This window comes from Micropterus salmoides, unplaced genomic scaffold, assembly GCF_014851395.1.
Source record: "Micropterus salmoides isolate LMB-PRFRI ecotype aquatic unplaced genomic scaffold, ASM1485139v1 Ms_hic_scaffold_239, whole genome shotgun sequence".
Lineage (NCBI taxonomy): Eukaryota > Metazoa > Chordata > Actinopteri > Centrarchiformes > Centrarchidae > Micropterus > Micropterus salmoides.
This window is the reverse complement of record NW_024041584.1, coordinates 1-17,420: the sequence shown is the minus strand read 5'-3', so window position 1 is coordinate 17,420 and position 17,420 is coordinate 1. Positions and strand designations below refer to the sequence as shown.

The window sequence follows — 17,420 nt, the reverse complement described above, 5'->3', positions numbered from 1 at the left end:
GCTTAATAATTTTTGTCTATGCTGAAAAAGTTTTCATATTGTCCTTGGAAGTTTTTTTATGTCTGAATTTGCCTAAGTTATCCAAGTTTTTGTTTAAGCTGTATAAACACAGACTCAGTGGAAAGACAATTTTGAACTTTCTAACATTTACTAATCTAAATTAAAAAGAAATTAAAAAAACAAAGGATTAGTAAATGTGTAACCACAGACACATAAGCTAGATTTACATACATAACTGGAGAGTTGGAACTGCAGATAGAAAACCAGAAGTTTGTGTTTTTTATGGCTTTCTCAAGCGGGATTTGACTTGAAGATGTGGTGTCCGAACAATAATGCTGCAATGATGTGTTGAGAAGAAACCCGCTTGACACTGTTCTTGATCATAAAAGTTTATTACATCAAGGAGTTCAGCATCAATTACAAGCTCTGCAGCAGCTTGGAGAGTGACCCAGCCCGATAACCACTCTGTCTCTCTGTACATCAAACACAGCTTATATAGGACATGTTTAGGTATCTGCTAAATACCATTTAAGGGCACAGTGCTGTAGGATAAGTGTAAACATCTGTTAGACACCATAGAAGGGTTCAGTCCCTTCATAAACACTAATCACTACTCCCCCTAACACTAGGTCAGAGGTCAAATTCCATAGGAGGGTTCACTGAGCCTCTTTCCAGTAGCCAGGTAGCCTGAAATGTATATACAATTTGACGTTTTGATGGAAACAACCTTTAAAGGGAAGGAAAAAAATATTTAGGGCCACTCCTTACCGGGAGGGGGCAGACTGCAGGAAAAGCTGCACCGCAAATCTGCAGGGAGAAAAGCCGAAACGGAAGTCAGACTGATCAACAACCTGAGTTACGACTCAGGCAAAACTTTACTGCAGTTACAACTGATAAACTTTCTTTAAGTTATTTTCCGATACAGATGCGGTAATAATATGTGGCACATTATGGGGGAAGCATTTTTCTGTTTCGGTGGAAGTTTTGTGCTCAAAGTCAGTGGCTAGTTTAGCCATTTGGAGCAGCTTAGTTAGCTAACTTTTTGTCAGCTGACCCAGCAGTGTAATATGCCCAGGTATTACTGCGTGCTTAATATTAACAAGGTTGCCGGTGTAGCTGGATTGTCTGCTAGCTTTCGTTGACACGTCCTGCTGGGTTTTCTGTGGCGCTGAGAGAGCCCGGTTTGCAATGCTCCTGCAGCTGCTCCCACCTGTGAACTAGCTGGATCATCTCCTGCTGTCCCCCGTCCGCAGTTGTCCGATGGCTCACTGCGGCTCCTCCGAGTCCAGCTCAAAGGTTCAGGTACCTCGTCCGGACAGCGCCATGCCGTCGCAGGGTAGCGTAGACCAGAGCATGAAGCCGGTTCTGTTCGAGGTCTTCGGCGAAATATGGACCGTCCAGTCGCGACTCGGCCAGGGAGTCTCGGCCTCGGTGTACCGGGTCAGCTCAGGCAGAGCCACCACCGCCGCTGTCAAGGAGTTTCAGGCCGACACTCAGGGAGGAGACTACGGGTATCGCAAGGAGAGGTCCGTGCTGGAAGACATCCAGGGACATAAAAACATCGGTAACAACCTTATTTTCCTCAGCGGGGAAAACATGTAGATCCCTAACGTAAGGTAATAATGTTCTCAGGCTGCCTCCTGTATAAAGTCTGTCAGCAAAACCTGTTCTGACAAGGAACATTATGTAATGACTCACTATGAGCCTTTCTATAACAGATCGAAAAGCTTCATGACGGGGTCTATGATACTGGCTACTGTTTTCAAACCCTTATGTGTTTCTTGTGTCTATAAATAGAGCAAACAGCCAAATTCCACACAAAAATCGATCATTCTAATAGGAGCGTGCTTGTCATCAGTGGTATACACCTGCTAGAGTATTCTGTAAGAGCATTTACAAATAGACATGGTCTGCTTTTTTAATTCTGCTTAAGATGGCCCATGAAACAGGCTCTGCTTTCAGTGAAACGTGCTTTTCAGGCTTTAACATTTGTCACTGTGTCGTTCTGCAAAATAAGCGTGGCTGGCATTAGTTAGCTCTCTAAACCTATTGAAAAACGTTCAAATACTGAGACTATGATGATCATATTATAATGTCACTACTGTTATACTGAAGGTCATGGTTTTGTCTGCTAGGAAGGTCATATTGCCATTTTCTTAAACAGGATATAAATGCAGCTGCACATGTCTAGCCGTTTGCACTGACGGATTTGTTCTCCTCTCAGTGACGCTGTACGGGGTGTTCACCAACCACAGCTGTATGGGTGTTGCCACGCGCTGTCTTCTGCTCGAGCTCTTGGATGTCAGTGTGTCCGAGCTGTTGGTGAGAGGCAGCGGTGGTACCCAGGGTGGTAGGTAAGTGAAGTGATGTCGCTGCTTCTCATACGGTATAACTCTGACTGTGGCAGGTTGCAGAGAGGTGTTTCTGTTCTTTGGCCTACCCTCACTGATAAATATGGGATGGACAAAAAAATTGAAACACCTGTGAGTCCAACAGAGCACCCCCCGAACTGCAGCCTCCAAAATGATCACACATGCTGAATCAGCACCTCTCTAAAATTATAACCTGCACAAAGGAAGGTTCCAGTCATTGACATCTGCTTGTCACATGCTAAGAATGGAATATTCTGCTTTTTGTGGATGCTAATTCACATTATAGATAGTACCACTGACTATCCGTGCAACAATTTAGCATTTCAGCCATCCACGGTCCAGCCAGATGCTAGGTTTTGACCTTGTCTTGTTTTAATTCGGGTGAATTGACCCTTTAAACTTGACCAGGCTTTCAAAAATTCCAAGCATTTGGTATTTGCCCCAGAATGTTCGTCTGTCAGTGTAATATAATGTAATATAATGAATGATGGTGACTGCAGTCACTGTAAAGCCTTCATATGTTTAGCAGAGTTTGAACTTTTCTGTTTAACTTCATAGTGTGATTTGTTTTGGCAGACCCCAGCAGGGCCACTCCATGTGGCTTGTCCAACACTGTGCCAGAGACATCCTGGAGGCTCTCGCCTTCCTTCATAGAGAAGGCTACGTCCATGCTGACCTCAAGCCACGCAACATTCTCTGGAGCGCTGATGACGAGTGCTTCAAGCTCATCGACTTCGGCCTCAGCTTCAAAGAGGGAAACCAGGTGGGTGTGTGTGGGAATTTTGAAGGTCAGTAAAAGAGGAGCTGGGATAATTATGTATTGTATTCCTAACTCTTCTTGCATTGCCTCCTCCCAGGATGTCAAGTACATCCAGACAGACGGGTATCGCGCTCCAGAGGCTGAGTTTCAGAACAGCCTCGCTCAGGCTGGGGTGGAGGTGGAGGGAGACTCGGGCTGCACTGCCGCCGTGGACCTGTGGAGCCTGGGCATCATCCTGTTGGAGATGTTCTCAGGAATCAAACTTAAAGACACCGTCCGATCACAGGAGTGGAAGGTATGACAAATCTCTACTCGGGGTAGAGTTAGCTGATATTGATTTAATGGAATCTGAAGGTCTCAAAATGTGTAAATGCACAGAAAAGTTTCATTTTTGACTGGGGACTGAGCAAGATGTTTAGAAATGTTCAGAAGCTGGTGATTAAAGGAAGAATAGACAATACAATTAGGGGACTTCTGTCAGTAAACATGATTGATTGCTGAATTCAAAATCTTGCAGGTGAAATGTTTGCAGGTTTAAGAAGGTAATTAAATTTAAAGTAAGAGGAAATATGTCTGTAACAGGACTTAATATGTTTGTATTAGCGCAGAACCCTTCTAGCAAAAGGAAACAAAATCCTTTAATCTGTTTACCTCTACTTTAGGATAACAGTGCCGCCATTGTAGACCATATCTTTGCCAGCAACAGTCTGGTGTGCCCTGCCATCCCTGTCTACCACCTCAGAGACCTTATCAAAAGGTACGTTCTCACACATACAGTTGTGAATTCAGTGTAGTTCAGATTGTTGGGGTCTGACTGCTCTGCTATATACTCTGTTGTAAGTAATTAATTGAGTTACATTGGACCTTTGTTACTTTGTGTCTGCAGCATGCTTCTCAATGACCCAAAGCAGAGATGCACAGCTGAAACCGCCCTCCTGAGCCCATTCTTCAGTATTCCTTTTGGTATGTGACCAAATTTGAAATGAACACATCGCTCAGTGTACCATATTTACGTATGTGTGTGTGTGTGTGTTTGTGTGTGTGTGTGTCAGCTCCTCACATTGAGGACCTGGTTCTGCTGCCCTCTCCTGTCCTGCGTCTGCTCAACCTCATTGATGACAGCCATCTGCACAATGAAGAAGAGTATGAAGGTACAACGCTGTATTTATTTCATATTTTTTTTTGTCTTTTAATTATGAATTTCTGTGTGTAGAGGTTAATTTAAGTAAAAATGCATGTCATTGTTTCTCCCAGACATCCTGGAGGACATGAAAGAGGAGTGCCAGAAGTACGGCTCAGTGGTTTCTCTGCTCATCCCCAAGGAGAACCCAGGGAAAGGACAGGTTAGATTTTTGTTCCTTAAACCAGGAATCTTCAAAAATGTTTCATCTAAACTGAAAAAGTTAGGAGTTTCTGGGAGTTCACAATGTAAGAAATGACATTTATTTCACAGCTATTTTAATCACAGAAAACTGTGTTACAGATGTTGACACTCCATTGGGTAGCAGCACACCAAAATTGAAAAATGATGAGGAAATGAGGAAAAGACGGCAATATACATTTTTTTTGTGTGTTGAAGTGGAATAGAAAGAGAGAGGTGATTTTAGCAGTTTTATTCTGTGGAGTTCTGTTAATTGACTTCAGTAGTAGAACTACCCTTACAGTACTACACTGATACAGTGTTTTATCCTTTACTCACTTCCCCCATGTCCACTGTGTGCAGCTGCATCACACTCCAGCTTTGTCACTAGTCCTGGAGATTATCCACTTCTATTCCCCTCTGAATATATAATATATATATATAATGCTATATAAATCCCTATATTGACTGATAAATGTCTTAAAATTAATATTTAATGACACATTTAATTTGTTATTGACATTTTCTCAACTGCAGTTTCCTGCTGCTAATACACACAATTCAGGAAAGAGATGCAGAGACGACACATCAATGCGATCAGCGCGGTCAGTAAAACATGTAAAGTACAGCCACATTGTTAACTAGGGATGTGACGAGATCTTGGATCACGAGATCATGCCTGTGTGTGTGTGTGTGTTGATTCAGCAGGGATAATATTACATGAGAAAAGTTGGCCTACAGGAGAAACGTATCTGAAAGCAACACAGAATGCCTGACATCCTTGCTCCATTATATTGTTACATTTTTATATTTTGAATTGTCACGTGGCGCCTGCATTTTGTGTTTGCCTTTATGTAAATAAAAACATTTCCGTCATAAACTGGTGCAGAAAAAATCACCAGAATGCAGCAAATAAACTGTTTAATGTTCAAAATTTGGCATTAAAGATTTCTTAAAATGTTGTCTCGTCACAACCGTACTGTTAACACATCTAAACGAGCTGCAAATTGATTTTTAATATGCTTGTTAAACACAAAAAAGTAAACAAAACAAACCAATGTGGCTGCTTGAAGAGACCGCTTGAAAATAAAACACTCATTCTGGTGGACTATGATCTGAAACAAAGCCACAGCCGCATCTAGTGAACATCCAGGGTTGAGCACAAATTCAGTCTTTCACTTACTCATTCATCCACGTCCTTTGTGTGTCCACCAGGTCTTTGTAGAGTATGCCAACTCCAGCGACTCCAAAGAGGCTCAAAGGCTGCTGACAGGCCGCACCTTTGATGGGAAGTTTGTTGTGGCCACCTTCTACCCTCTCAGCGCCTATAAAAGAGGTTACTTGTACCAGACTGTGCAGTGAAGTGCTTATGCTCAATTTACACCTCTGCACTGTTCGCATTAAAAAACACAACTGCATAGAGCACCACAGGGGAGGAGTCATGTTTTCCCTATGAATATACAGCCAACACACAGTCATGCGTGGTTGCCCTGCAGTTTGAGTTCAGATGATTCTGTTATTAATCAGTTGAATAGTTGAAAGTTCTGCACATTATCCGTGTGTAAATCTGTGCAGAGTGTAAATTGAACTCGGCTGGGAGGGGGAAACGGCAACACTTTATTTCTGCTGCCTCCAGTCTGTGCACTATTAACAGTTCACATCCTTGTGTTTCAAGTTGACCTGTATCTATCTCGTGTAATAAGTCCAGGCCGGGGGTCTGTGGTGTGGGTACCACAGTTCCTGTTCTGACTTCCATTTTCACTCCCATTCGTTCATAGAAATTACCACACAGAAAGAATGTGTAATTGGGACAAGAAAAGTTGCTACAGCAAAAGCCTTTATCAAATGATAGTGTAAAGTTTGAGTCTATGCTCTACATAACATCTAAATAGTTGCATCTCTCTAGATAGATGATTAGATCTCATCAGTTGAGTCAGGGATGTGATCAGAAACATGTAGCAGGACACTGAACGAGAGTCTCTTTACTGCTCTCAGCTGAAGGTTTCCTGTGGTGAAATTAGTGTCCTATCCTGTTGTTAAATAAGTAATAATAAGTATTATATTATTGTTGCCTGTTTGTTTTTGTTACTTTGAATTTTAATGAGAGGAAATGGCATGGTACAAGGGGATATACAGGTATCCTCTGCTGGCTCCTCAGGTAATAATCAGGGACAGATGGTTTGGGGTGACGCCTCCACCAGCTGGTAGTTGTCACTCACTCACTCACTCTCTGCCATTATCTGAGCATGCTAAGGTCTCACAGTGTCCTGTAGCCTTATGCTCTGTAGCTCTTTATTTACAAAAGTCTACATACTCAGAGGATATTTTATTCACCAGTTTACTATGCTCCCGTTTATCATGACGTAGAGGGAGTTTTGTGTTTTGACTGCAACACTGAAATGGCACACGAACAAGTAAATGTTTATGAGTACATGCTGAAAATCATAGGAGGGTTCATCTGGCTTGCTTGGTTAGAAAAGTACAAACATATAAAAAAAATCTCAATTGTCCAAAAACCTTTTTCCAGTTGCAAAATGAGTCTATGAACAAAAATAGCAGCAGCAGAAATGTCTTGTAACTAAGTAACTAAAGCCAAGTACACTTAATTTTACTTCATAGTCACTGTGTAATTTGAGTTATTATTATTGAAAATGCAGATACAGTAGCCTGTGTACATTCACAGGAGTAGTTTAAAGCCACTGTGTGATGAACATTTATAGCGTCTTTCATGGCTTAGGTTGTTTTGCAGGTTGCTTTTGCAAATTTTTGCATTGACAATGCAAGGTGAATACTGACTGTGCTAACTAGACAGATTAGACAGATAATTGTCCTACAATGTTCAATGAGTCTTTCAGTTAGTTTGCATGCGAACCAGTGGATTGATGGCCAGACTGCAAGCCTAACATTGTAGCACGATATGGCCAAAGTGTCTGTTTTTGGAGTTCCCAAAATACTGCCCATGTTTCCTAATTTTGTGACAAGGTATTTTGATTTATGAATCAAAAATGTGACAGAAATGTCTCAAAATGTGCAGTCTTGTAGAGCCAAATATATTATATAATTAATGTATTATAAAGTTAAATTGGACAATCAAGACAATAAGACAGTCCAGGAAGAATTACGTTTGATAGCAGCGACAGTCAGCAAGCTTGGTATTTTTACAGTGGAATGTACTTTTTGTTGTAGAACCAGATATTCTTTTGTTTTCTGGGTTCTTATTCTCTTGGTTCAAAAATCCACTCTGTCACACTGAAACATTAGATGATTTCTACATAAGTGCCCTATGACATTCAAACTAGCTAACTAACCAAAATGCTGCTATAACAGCAGGTTGGCTACACCTGCATGTGTCGTTCATTATGTAGCCCAAGCCATTGCAGATGCCTTAGAGAATTATTCCCTTCCAGCAAATGTAGTCTGGCCAAGTAACCAAACCAGTCTTTGTTAGAGACAATGAGCAGAGATTTGTTTCATTTTTTTTGTATAGCTACTCATTGCTCATCTGGTTAAAGCCAGACTGTGTAACTTTTACTGAACAGAGACCATTTGTGACCTGTGACAGTAATGGTATTTTGCCAACACTGGTATTAGCTACAGTTACTGCTAAACTGATGGTGTTGGCTAAATGCTAAACTGCGAAATGCTAAAAAGGTTTATGGTTAAGCATAAACTACTATTTAGCACTTCAGTGTTGTTAACCATTTAGCTAAAATGCTATGTACTTGTAACAGTCGCACAATTGTAGAAGAGTCATAAAGTTAGCAAACTGTTTTACATGCATAATTAATAGTTTGCTAATACTAGCTAACATTAGCCACCATAAGCTACTGGTCGTGCACGACAGTGTACACTGCTGTAGCAGCAAAACCCCTAGTGTACTGAACTGAGCTTACTGCTCATGGATTCAACCTTACATTTGAAAGAGGAATACATTGTAATTTCTTCTCTAAAAGTTTCATAGTCTTGCTTTAAAGTCTGGTGTTTGAAGAGCTGCTAGAACTGGAACTGGTTCACTCATGTTAGAAAGAGCACAAATGTCAAACCCCACACTGTGTAAATGGGTACTGTGATTTGAGCATGTGAGACAAATTGTTATTCATATAAAATAAGAAAATATTGTAAGCTTATGGACATAAATCTTCCTCTGCCTGAGAACTATTTTTATCAAATAATGTGTTACTCTTTCCCCTGTTAGAAAATATGTTCAGAGTCAGAGGAAAGGTTGCAGTTTTGTCTGATCTGAAGTACAACAAAAAACTATTTTTCTACAAACGTTATTGGAATGCGTCTTCAATGTCAATTCTAAAGTTTCCACAGCATCACTGGCCAAAATAAAATCCATTTGAAACTTGAAGTAGACTCTAACCACTTGACTATACAGCACTTTTAAATGAGCAGTCTGTGGTACGATGGTCAGTGTTGTTAGTTACTTGTAACCAGTGGTCCTTGAATTAAAAACTAAAGAACACATTTTCTTCTTCCTCATCACAGTTTATCAAGGACCTGGTGCAGAAAATTCATCTTTGATAATCTCAAGGTATTCCTTTAAGCCATTTGAAGTTTGATTTGTCCTGGATTTTCATTTATGCTATCTTCTGTATCTATAGTTCAGCTGCTTGCCCAGTTTTGTGTAGCAGTATTGCCGTATGATTATTGACTAGGTCCCCTGCAAAAATAAACTTACCACAGGTTTACTGTACCTTATCAAATAAAGAATTTGGGCTGTACATTCTGTGGCTTTCAGGACATTGTACAGGGAACTCCCTTTGTTTGTGTTTTATGATGCATGACAAAAAAGAGTGTATGTAAGTTGTGTTCTTTACATGGTTTTGAGATCCTGTGCGAGAGTGTAGACTTGAATAATTAGAGGCGCTGTGTTAGGGAGTGTGTGTAGAATCTGCTGTGATGAGGTGAAGTCTGAAAATGAGGTGACTTGCTGGGATGCTGTGTAACTCAGCAGTTCCTACTAATTGAAGTCTCAGTCAATGTGATTAGAAATGTAACGCTTTATTTTACAGGTCCGAGATTTCGTAATAATTATCTCAGAAAGTTATTTTGAAAGAACAATATCACTTGGTACTTATTATGGGGAAAATAGCTTCATTTAAACCAAAGTAATTATTCATTCAAATACATTCATTCTTACACTCAATGCCCATTTGGGTTCAGTTGTAAGTGAGAGATCCACAAATCTCCACAAAGTTGCTAACTTACCGTTACTATCGGAATAGCAACAAATGACCGACCACATTGTTGTACAGATATCAAGTAGTGAATCCTTACCTAACAAACTGATACAAATTACGCAAATGAAATATTCCATTTTTTACAGATTGAGGGTTTTTATTCTCACACATGCATACAGCATGTGGTCTTCCACACCTAAACTAATCTTAACTTGGCTCCGTCCGGCCATTATAGTCATCATTATTCCTGTTTTGAGACAGAAGTAACAGAGAAACCCAGAGGCACATGACTTTTGTGTCATGCTGCAGACTTTATTAACATCCACCGAATCCTCTATTTAAAGCGACACTGCCATTGTTAAATGCACTGCAACATGATCAGTTTATAGCCGGTTCATTCATTAGTTCATTTGTCATCTTGTGTCACAAACTGGATGATGGGATTGATTATGAATCTAGGAACAGTACAAATGTTTGGTGTGTATTAATGTTACTGTATGTTATTAGGTAATTAGTTGTGTATGGAGTTTACATAGAAAAGGGCAAAGCAGGTTTTTCTATTGATGGCTGGAAATTTAAATTATAATGTACATTTATGGATAAATAAGAGAGTCTGGTGCCACTTATTTCAACTTTGGCTCTATAAGCATTACTACTCTAAGAAATAACCTGCTGCCACAGAGCTGTGAGTATCTACAGTAGAAATGTAAATATTTAGCAGTGTTTGAATATTAGACTCAAATATTTATTGAGGCTACCGTTGTCCTGGAAGATATAGTATCAAGTTGTTTGCTGCATGCTGATCCTCTTCGGGCTAGAAGCTCATTTTGGTTGAATTAAAAAGTATATTCTTTCTAGTTGAGCTCTAGATATGCAAAAGCAGCTGTTTTTTAGGTTGGTTTACACATTATCACTTTTTAAATATTATATGTCCCCCCCCCCCCCACCTTTAGTGTAGTTAGTTTAAAAAAACAAACACATGTATTCTCATGTGAAAAAAACCCAATATCATAGAAAACAGACCCTCCCTGTAGACTCATTGTAACTCCAGAACTTTCCTGAGAATTGGATTGTATATTTGTGTTTGTTGTGTTGGACTGCAGGGCTGATGATGAGCACACAGTGTTGGTCAGCAGGGACGTAGAGGAGACAGGTTGAGGAACAAGTTTAGATGCCTTAAGGAGCTCTGTCACGCTTGTTGGGTGATCCTGAGCCGAAAGGGATTTTCTTGCTGTTATTATATATGTCATTATCATATCATAGAGTTATAAATGTGTTAAAGCTGCCTTGCTTTGACCTGCACTGGCTTCAAGTCAAACGTGGGACAAACAGAGGCCTCTCTGAAAGCATGTAGAGTGGATGCATGAAGTGTCTCGCTCTGTTTCCTTCCTGGCCTGCTTTGTTCTCCTTCCCTATTTTTGCGTCTGTCTCTGACTCAAACTTAAAGCTGTATTAGACAAGATTTTTACTTGTCATCTGTTTGAATTAAATTCTGGTTTTGTGTGTGGACATTAAAGGGAAATGTGAGCTCACAAGAAATAACAGCAAAATCCAAACAGGCCTCTGCAAAAGAAGCAAAATGTAGTTGTTGGGGTTTTTTGTCGTTGACACTACATTACATGGTTTCTGGGTTTTTTTTAAGTCTTAAAACTCTTTCTTCTTCTACTCTGTCTTCCATTTCTGCCACCTAATACATTGTTTTTATTTCTTCTTTTTGCTCCTCTGCGTGGATCCTTTTATGCACTGAAAGGACTTCTGGGTTATGCTTTAATTTCATGGCACCTGAATTCTAAGCCTGACTTTGATAAGCTGTCAGCACATTTGTGCATCAGTGTGCGTCGAGATAATTGGGACTGTGTGTGTGTGTGTGTGTGTGCGCTCGTCTAGAGGGTGAAGTGGCTCTAAAAAGGTTTATAGTTTTTGGAGGCAGCATTTATAAGTTCATGTATAATCTACCCGTGTTTGTGTGGTACATATGTAACATTATGTGTCAGACTATTTTCGTGTGTGTGTGTGTGTGTGTGTGTGTGTGGTATATTGCTGAAGCATCCTATGCCTGTTTACTTGCAAAAGGCAATCTCAAATAATTTTATAGTGTGAGTTAGAGTCAGTATGGAACTGAAGAGTAAATATGCAAGAGTGCAGCCAGCCATTTATGCTGTGATGTCTATAGTATCCATTCCTGTTAACTAAGCACACATTAGTTAAGACAGTGGTGTCCAGAAAAGATTTAATGAGGAGTGCTAGCAAGTCCTAGCTTGTTGGTGGAAATAGTCAGTTAAAGTTGAATACTACAACAATGACATCTGCTGGTTCATTTTTTGAGCTGTCAATAATTACAATTAATGTGATATATATCGACAAGTGTTTAGCCTACTTGTGGTAGAAAAGAACTGTGATATTGCGTAAATAACATCGGCTTTCTTCAAATTCTGATTTAAAGCTGAAATAATTGATTGATTTTGCAGGCAAGGAAACCAAAACGACTATCCAAAATTGACTTAAAGTTCTGCAGAGCTTAGAACTGCAGAGCTGGGTGAAAATTCTCTGCGGGTGTGGCACAACGAATGACCACTTCCACATTACACACAGTTCTTTCATTGTTACTATAGAAAAATATTGGTTAGTGCAGCTTTAAATGCCTGTTCACGTTTGAACATTGTGGTATTTTCATATAAAAAGGTTCCTGTGAGCCCCAACCTGAATAACTAAGAACAGTAATTTAAACCCAAATCTGACCTTATTAGCAATCAGGTTTGGGAATTAATGAGCTGCACAAGCTCTGAGGGCCTAGAAATACCAAATCCTGACAGAACTGTCAGACATCTGAAAACTAAAGTAATTTGATCGGCAGGGAGAACTTGCATAGATATTGTTGTCATGTCATTTTTGAGTTATTCAGACTCAAAATGATGTCCATAGTGTAATATTGTTTTAAAATATCAAAAGACAATCATAATGACAATGTTTGCGTTTGTTGGGTTTTTGGTTTCCTTTTGGTTTTATATGAACCACTTTGATTGAGAAGCAGTTGGATTTCAACACTATGTGGGATATTATGTTGGATGAAAGATTTGGCCGCATAAATTGCAATCATTTTTTTTTTTTTCATTGAAACATTGCAATTGAGAGTTTGTGTTAAATAGTAAGTAGTCCTGCTTTGTGAAATACCCCACAGGTCAAACTATACTGAAAACAAATTATTGTCACTTTTTTTTTTTTTTCAAACTTCTGCTTAAAGGAAGCACAATGTGAGAAGGCCACTGTATGCATGACACATACATTTATGAAACTATGAGTTAGCCCATGCTTCACAGCCTTCCAGTTGAGAGTGAATCATGTGTCATCATACTGTTGTGTTTGAGTATCTCCTAATAAAAATGATGCTTGACTTGAACTGATTTTTGTCTTGTTTTTGGGTCTCAATAAGTGACTGACTGTAATGGTTGACCAAACAAAAGAGTAGATCTTTTTTTTTTTTTTTATGCAATTAAAGATGTATATTTGGACATGTCTGTAGGGTAGACTCTATACTCAAATAGGTATCATCCTATTAAGACTTGAATGTTCTTTTCAAAGGCAGTTCTGCCTTTTATTTAAAATCACCCAACATCTACAACATCAGGTTAATTTATAAAAATGTTGAGTTGCACATTTTGAACATGGAATGTGATCTTTGCTATACAGTACCAAAAATAAACCACATTATTCTGTGTACTATACAAAACAGTTGAAGACAAAATCGATAAATAGTGATCCATAGAGCTCTGTGGAGGTCCAAAGAAAGATGTCATACAATTCTGACTATTATAGCTATGCCATGTGGAGTTTAGATTTCATGCAGGGATCAGACAGTAATCCCTTTTTGATTTACCCTGACCAGTTCTGTTGTGTGTGTGGTGCCTCTCTGTGGCTGCTGCTGGAACTACACTCAGCATCTGTCAGACGAATGGCAAACCCTCACAGCAGCTTAAGCATGGTTTTACCCTTGGAAATTTAAATCATAACCATTGTTTTTATTCAAAGATGCTCTTGATGTCAGATGGGAAAGGCCTCCTTGATCTGAAAAACTTGTGGTAAATGTAAGTTCAGATGTATAGTACCTTTTTCACTCCCTGTGCAACCCCATCACCCTGAAGACATTTTTGAGTATGTCCCAAAATGAGTCTATAAAACTTCCTTATATTTTTTGTCACATTTATTTATTCATTCAACTGAAGTATTATGTTTTCTGTAAATATTAGGCTCTTCCTACATGCAGGTGTCACCACAGGAATATAATGCTGGTGGAGAAAAACATTTACTTAACTTAAATATAATGTTTGCCTAAAACCGTTGAAGTTGAGTGTAAAAGGTTTCAGAATCAGGCTTCAAACCCTACCATGTTAAGTGTTAATTAACTGCACCCATATTCCCAGAAACAATGTGGAAGACATGACCCTGGTGTCCTCAATTGTAGATACTGCCCTAAGTGAATGTCTTATATGTGTTGCATTTACTCTGAAGGTGCAATTCTCTTCCCCCAGTCTGCACCTTAAGATCCTGCCCATCAAAATCTCAAACAATCTGTGAAATGGGACAACCCTGGCGGAGTTCAACACCCACCAAAAACACATTTGACTTGTGCAGAGAATATGGACACAGCTCTCACTAGCATGGCTTATAGCAATGGCCCCAGTACCCCCTACAGGACCTCCTAGGTGGCACAAAACACATGTACAGTCCCCTCCAAAAGTACTGGAACGGTAAGGCAAATTCCTATTTTTTTATTGTTCACTGAAGACATTTGGGTTTAAGATCAAAAGATGAGTCTGAGACAAGAGTTCAGAATTTCAGCTCTCATTTGTGGTATTCACATCTAGACGTGTTAAACAACTGAGGACATATCACCGTTTGTTTGAACCCACCCATTTTTCAAGTGAGCAAAACTATTGGAACATGTGACTGACAGATGTTCCTTGTTGCCCAGGTGTTGCCTTTTAGGTTAATTGTCCAAACATTAAATAGCTCTGCATGACTAGTCTAGTTTTCATCCTTGGTTCAAACCTATAAAGACTGCATGTCCTTTTAAAGAGGATAAACCAACATGAAGACCAGAGAGCTGTCTGTGGGAGAAAAGAACCATTGTCAAGCTGAGAAAAGAAGGACTATCGACCAGAACATTGGACAAACATTAAACACAACAATTTGGAATGTCCTGAAAAAGAAAGAAACTACTGGTGTACTGAGCAACAAGACGTCCAACAGGTCGGCCAAGGAAAACAACAGTAGTTGATGACAGAAATATGGTGAGAGCTGTGAAAATAAAACCCCAATACATCAGGAAGTGACATCAGCAACGACCTCCACAGTGCAGGGTGAAGGTATCACAATCTTCGATTAGAATCTTTTCGTTCGAAATGCATTGAAACTAATGGGGAGGAAGTTTTTAGACTGGCCAAGTCAATCAGCTGACCTTAACCCAGTAGAGCTGCATTTCACCTCCTTAAGAGGAGACTGAAGGGAGAAACACCCCGAAAAAAACAAGAACTGAAAGAAGCTGCGGTAAAAGCCTGGAATAGCGTCACAAATGAAGAATGCAACAGTTTGGTGATGTCGATGGGTCGCAGGTTTGAGGCAGTATTGCAAGCAAGGGTTATACCAAATATTAAATGTTCCAATACTTTTGCTCACCTAAGAATGCTGTGGTCTAATACAAACGGTGGTTTGTCCTGAGTTGTTTAACACATCTAGATGTGAATACCACGAAATGAGAGCTGAAATTCTGAACTCTTGTCTCAGACTCATCTTTTGATCTTAAACCCAAATGTCTTCAGTGAACAACAAAAACAAAGGACTTTGCCTTATGTTCCAGTATGTTTGGAGGGGACTGTAGACTGGATTGGCAAACCCAGGAACCCATGACATCCTCAGCAACCCTGCAAGAGTAAAGAGCTGGCTTACTGTTCCTCAGCCAGGACGTAGTCAGCATTGCTCTTCCTGGATCTGAGGTTAGACAACGGGTCGAGTCTCTCTTCTATCACCCTGGAATAAAGTTGACCAGTAGGATACCCTGATAATTGGAGCCAAAAAATGGGTACATTGTGAACAATGAATACATTGTTCAACATTTCAAGTTAAGAGTGATCATAGTTCTGGTTTGCATTAAGCCACTGTTTGAGATGGGGATTAAAAGTATGATATGGTGGGCACAGGGACAGTATGGGCCTCTGTGTAATGAATTAATTTAAAGGAGGTATTTTTTGTAAATGTAACACTGTGTGATCGATTTAAGTATCATTAGACATGTAAGTGACCAATTAGTGAAAAACTACTTGGTGTTTGAGAAAATCATAGAGTGCAAAAACATTGTGCAGCATTAACTGTCAGAAATGGCCTGATTTGCTTAAATCAGTGTTTGACACCTCTCAGGATCATAATGAGTAACCTATACTGGTTGTTTTGTAAACATATACACTGTTTTTTTTTATATTCAGTGAGTGACATGATTTAGTAAATGTAAGAACCTGTTTGTCAACGGTATCAAATGCCAATATGTAAGTCTAGAAAGACAGCATCAAACCAGGAACTCTTATCCAGTAAGCATTTGCCTTTACTAATCTACAGTTTGCTGACTCTGTGGAGTGGTTGGCATGGATGGTGCATGATGGTTATGGTGCATTTACAAAGTTTTCCCAAGTTTTTTCCCAAGATTTCTGAGATAACCGTAGCCACGGTTATCTCAGTCTTCAAAGAACAGACCACGGAACGGCAGGTGCTGCCACCAGAAGCCACCTCTCTTGCTTCTGCTGGAGGGATTATACTGTATATATCAGAGAGGATGTCTGGACTACTCTGCTTAGCCTGCTGCTAGGCCAAGTTGTGCTGAATGGAACAAATGATTTGAACATGCACGTTGTCAGATTTATTTTATTTCTAAAAACAAATTCAGATTATACATGAAAGGAGTCAAGTGACAATCTGATAAAATTGTTCTAGAAATCATTTAGTTGCCCTCTCTCTTTTGGCATGTGCAGATTTTTTTTCTCTTTGATCTGGACATCATGGCGTGGTGAAAAAAGATGGTAAGTCTTTGGTTGGGTGCTCCTGCAATGAAATAGAGCATATTTAGCACATCTTAACACAAACTAAAAACAGTTTGCTTCAAATGCATTTGCACCAATGAGGCACAGTATATTATTACTACCCTAAAGTGCAATAATGTGAACTAACTCCAATGAAGGGATGGGCAGTAACTAATTTACAACTACTATCTACCACGCATTTTGCTACATTAACTTAAATGTCATCCAAGCTGTGTTCGCATGGTTAAGCAGGAAAGCTTTAACCAGTGCATAGTAACATAAAACTCTCCCATAGTTTTGAGCTTTTTCGTCCTTCTCTCTAGTCCTGTTGCTTTCTGCAGGTGTTGTTGTCTCCTATTCATATTGCTATCATTATAATAACTATTATTCATTTTCATTGATCTCTGTGGAAATTGCGTTGGGCTGCTTTTTTAATACTCTACCCACCACTTCCATGAATCCAGGCATGTCCTGTATGATCACCATCTCATCACTCTCCTGCCGTCTTCCTCACCCTCGGGCGTTCACTACAATCAGCATGAACACCACCAACATGGCTGCTGCCACAGACCCTGCCATCGCTATGACCACTGTGGGGTTATAGCAGCTCCTTGTGGAGCACCTTGGTCTGCAGCCTTCATCAGACCGGAATCAGATGGACTGCAGAGCGGGGAAGAG

General features: G+C 39.8%; 1 protein-coding gene across 2 annotated transcripts; it reads left to right on the top strand.

The window, feature by feature from the left end:
• Nucleotides 1–827: 827 nt before the first annotated feature.
• LOC119918724 (serine/threonine-protein kinase Kist-like) lies at nucleotides 828–13,075 on the top strand. Of its 2 annotated transcripts, XM_038739454.1 has the most exons (10): nucleotides 828–1,564; nucleotides 2,225–2,354; nucleotides 2,949–3,135; nucleotides 3,230–3,427; nucleotides 3,795–3,889; nucleotides 4,019–4,095; nucleotides 4,185–4,283; nucleotides 4,387–4,475; nucleotides 5,030–5,097; nucleotides 5,708–5,835. In XM_038739454.1, exons 1-10 carry the CDS (start codon nucleotides 1,261–1,263, stop codon nucleotides 5,715–5,717), a joined length of 1,257 nt encoding a protein of 418 aa, XP_038595382.1. In that variant the 5' UTR covers nucleotides 828–1,260; the 3' UTR covers nucleotides 5,718–5,835. The 2 variants fall into 2 exon arrangements, with proteins under 2 accessions (XP_038595382.1, XP_038595381.1); XM_038739453.1 differs by lacking the exon at nucleotides 5,030–5,097 and having other exon boundaries at nucleotides 829–1,564; nucleotides 5,708–13,075.
• Nucleotides 13,076–17,420: the final 4,345 nt, after the last annotated feature.

What these genes read in the sequence shown, in the direction of transcription:
- LOC119918724 (XM_038739453.1), top strand. Translation starts at nt 1,261, where the DNA reads ATGGCTCACTGCGGCTCCTCCGAGTCCAGCTCAAAGGTTCAGGTACCT. An exon ending in GGTGGTACCCAGGGTGGTAG is followed by an intron (nt 2,355 to 2,948) that starts GTAAGTGAAGTG and finishes TTGTTTTGGCAG; the next exon opens with ACCCCAGCAGGGCCACTCCA. An exon ending in ATTCTTCAGTATTCCTTTTG is followed by an intron (nt 4,096 to 4,184) that starts GTATGTGACCAA and finishes TGTGTGTGTCAG; the next exon opens with CTCCTCACATTGAGGACCTG.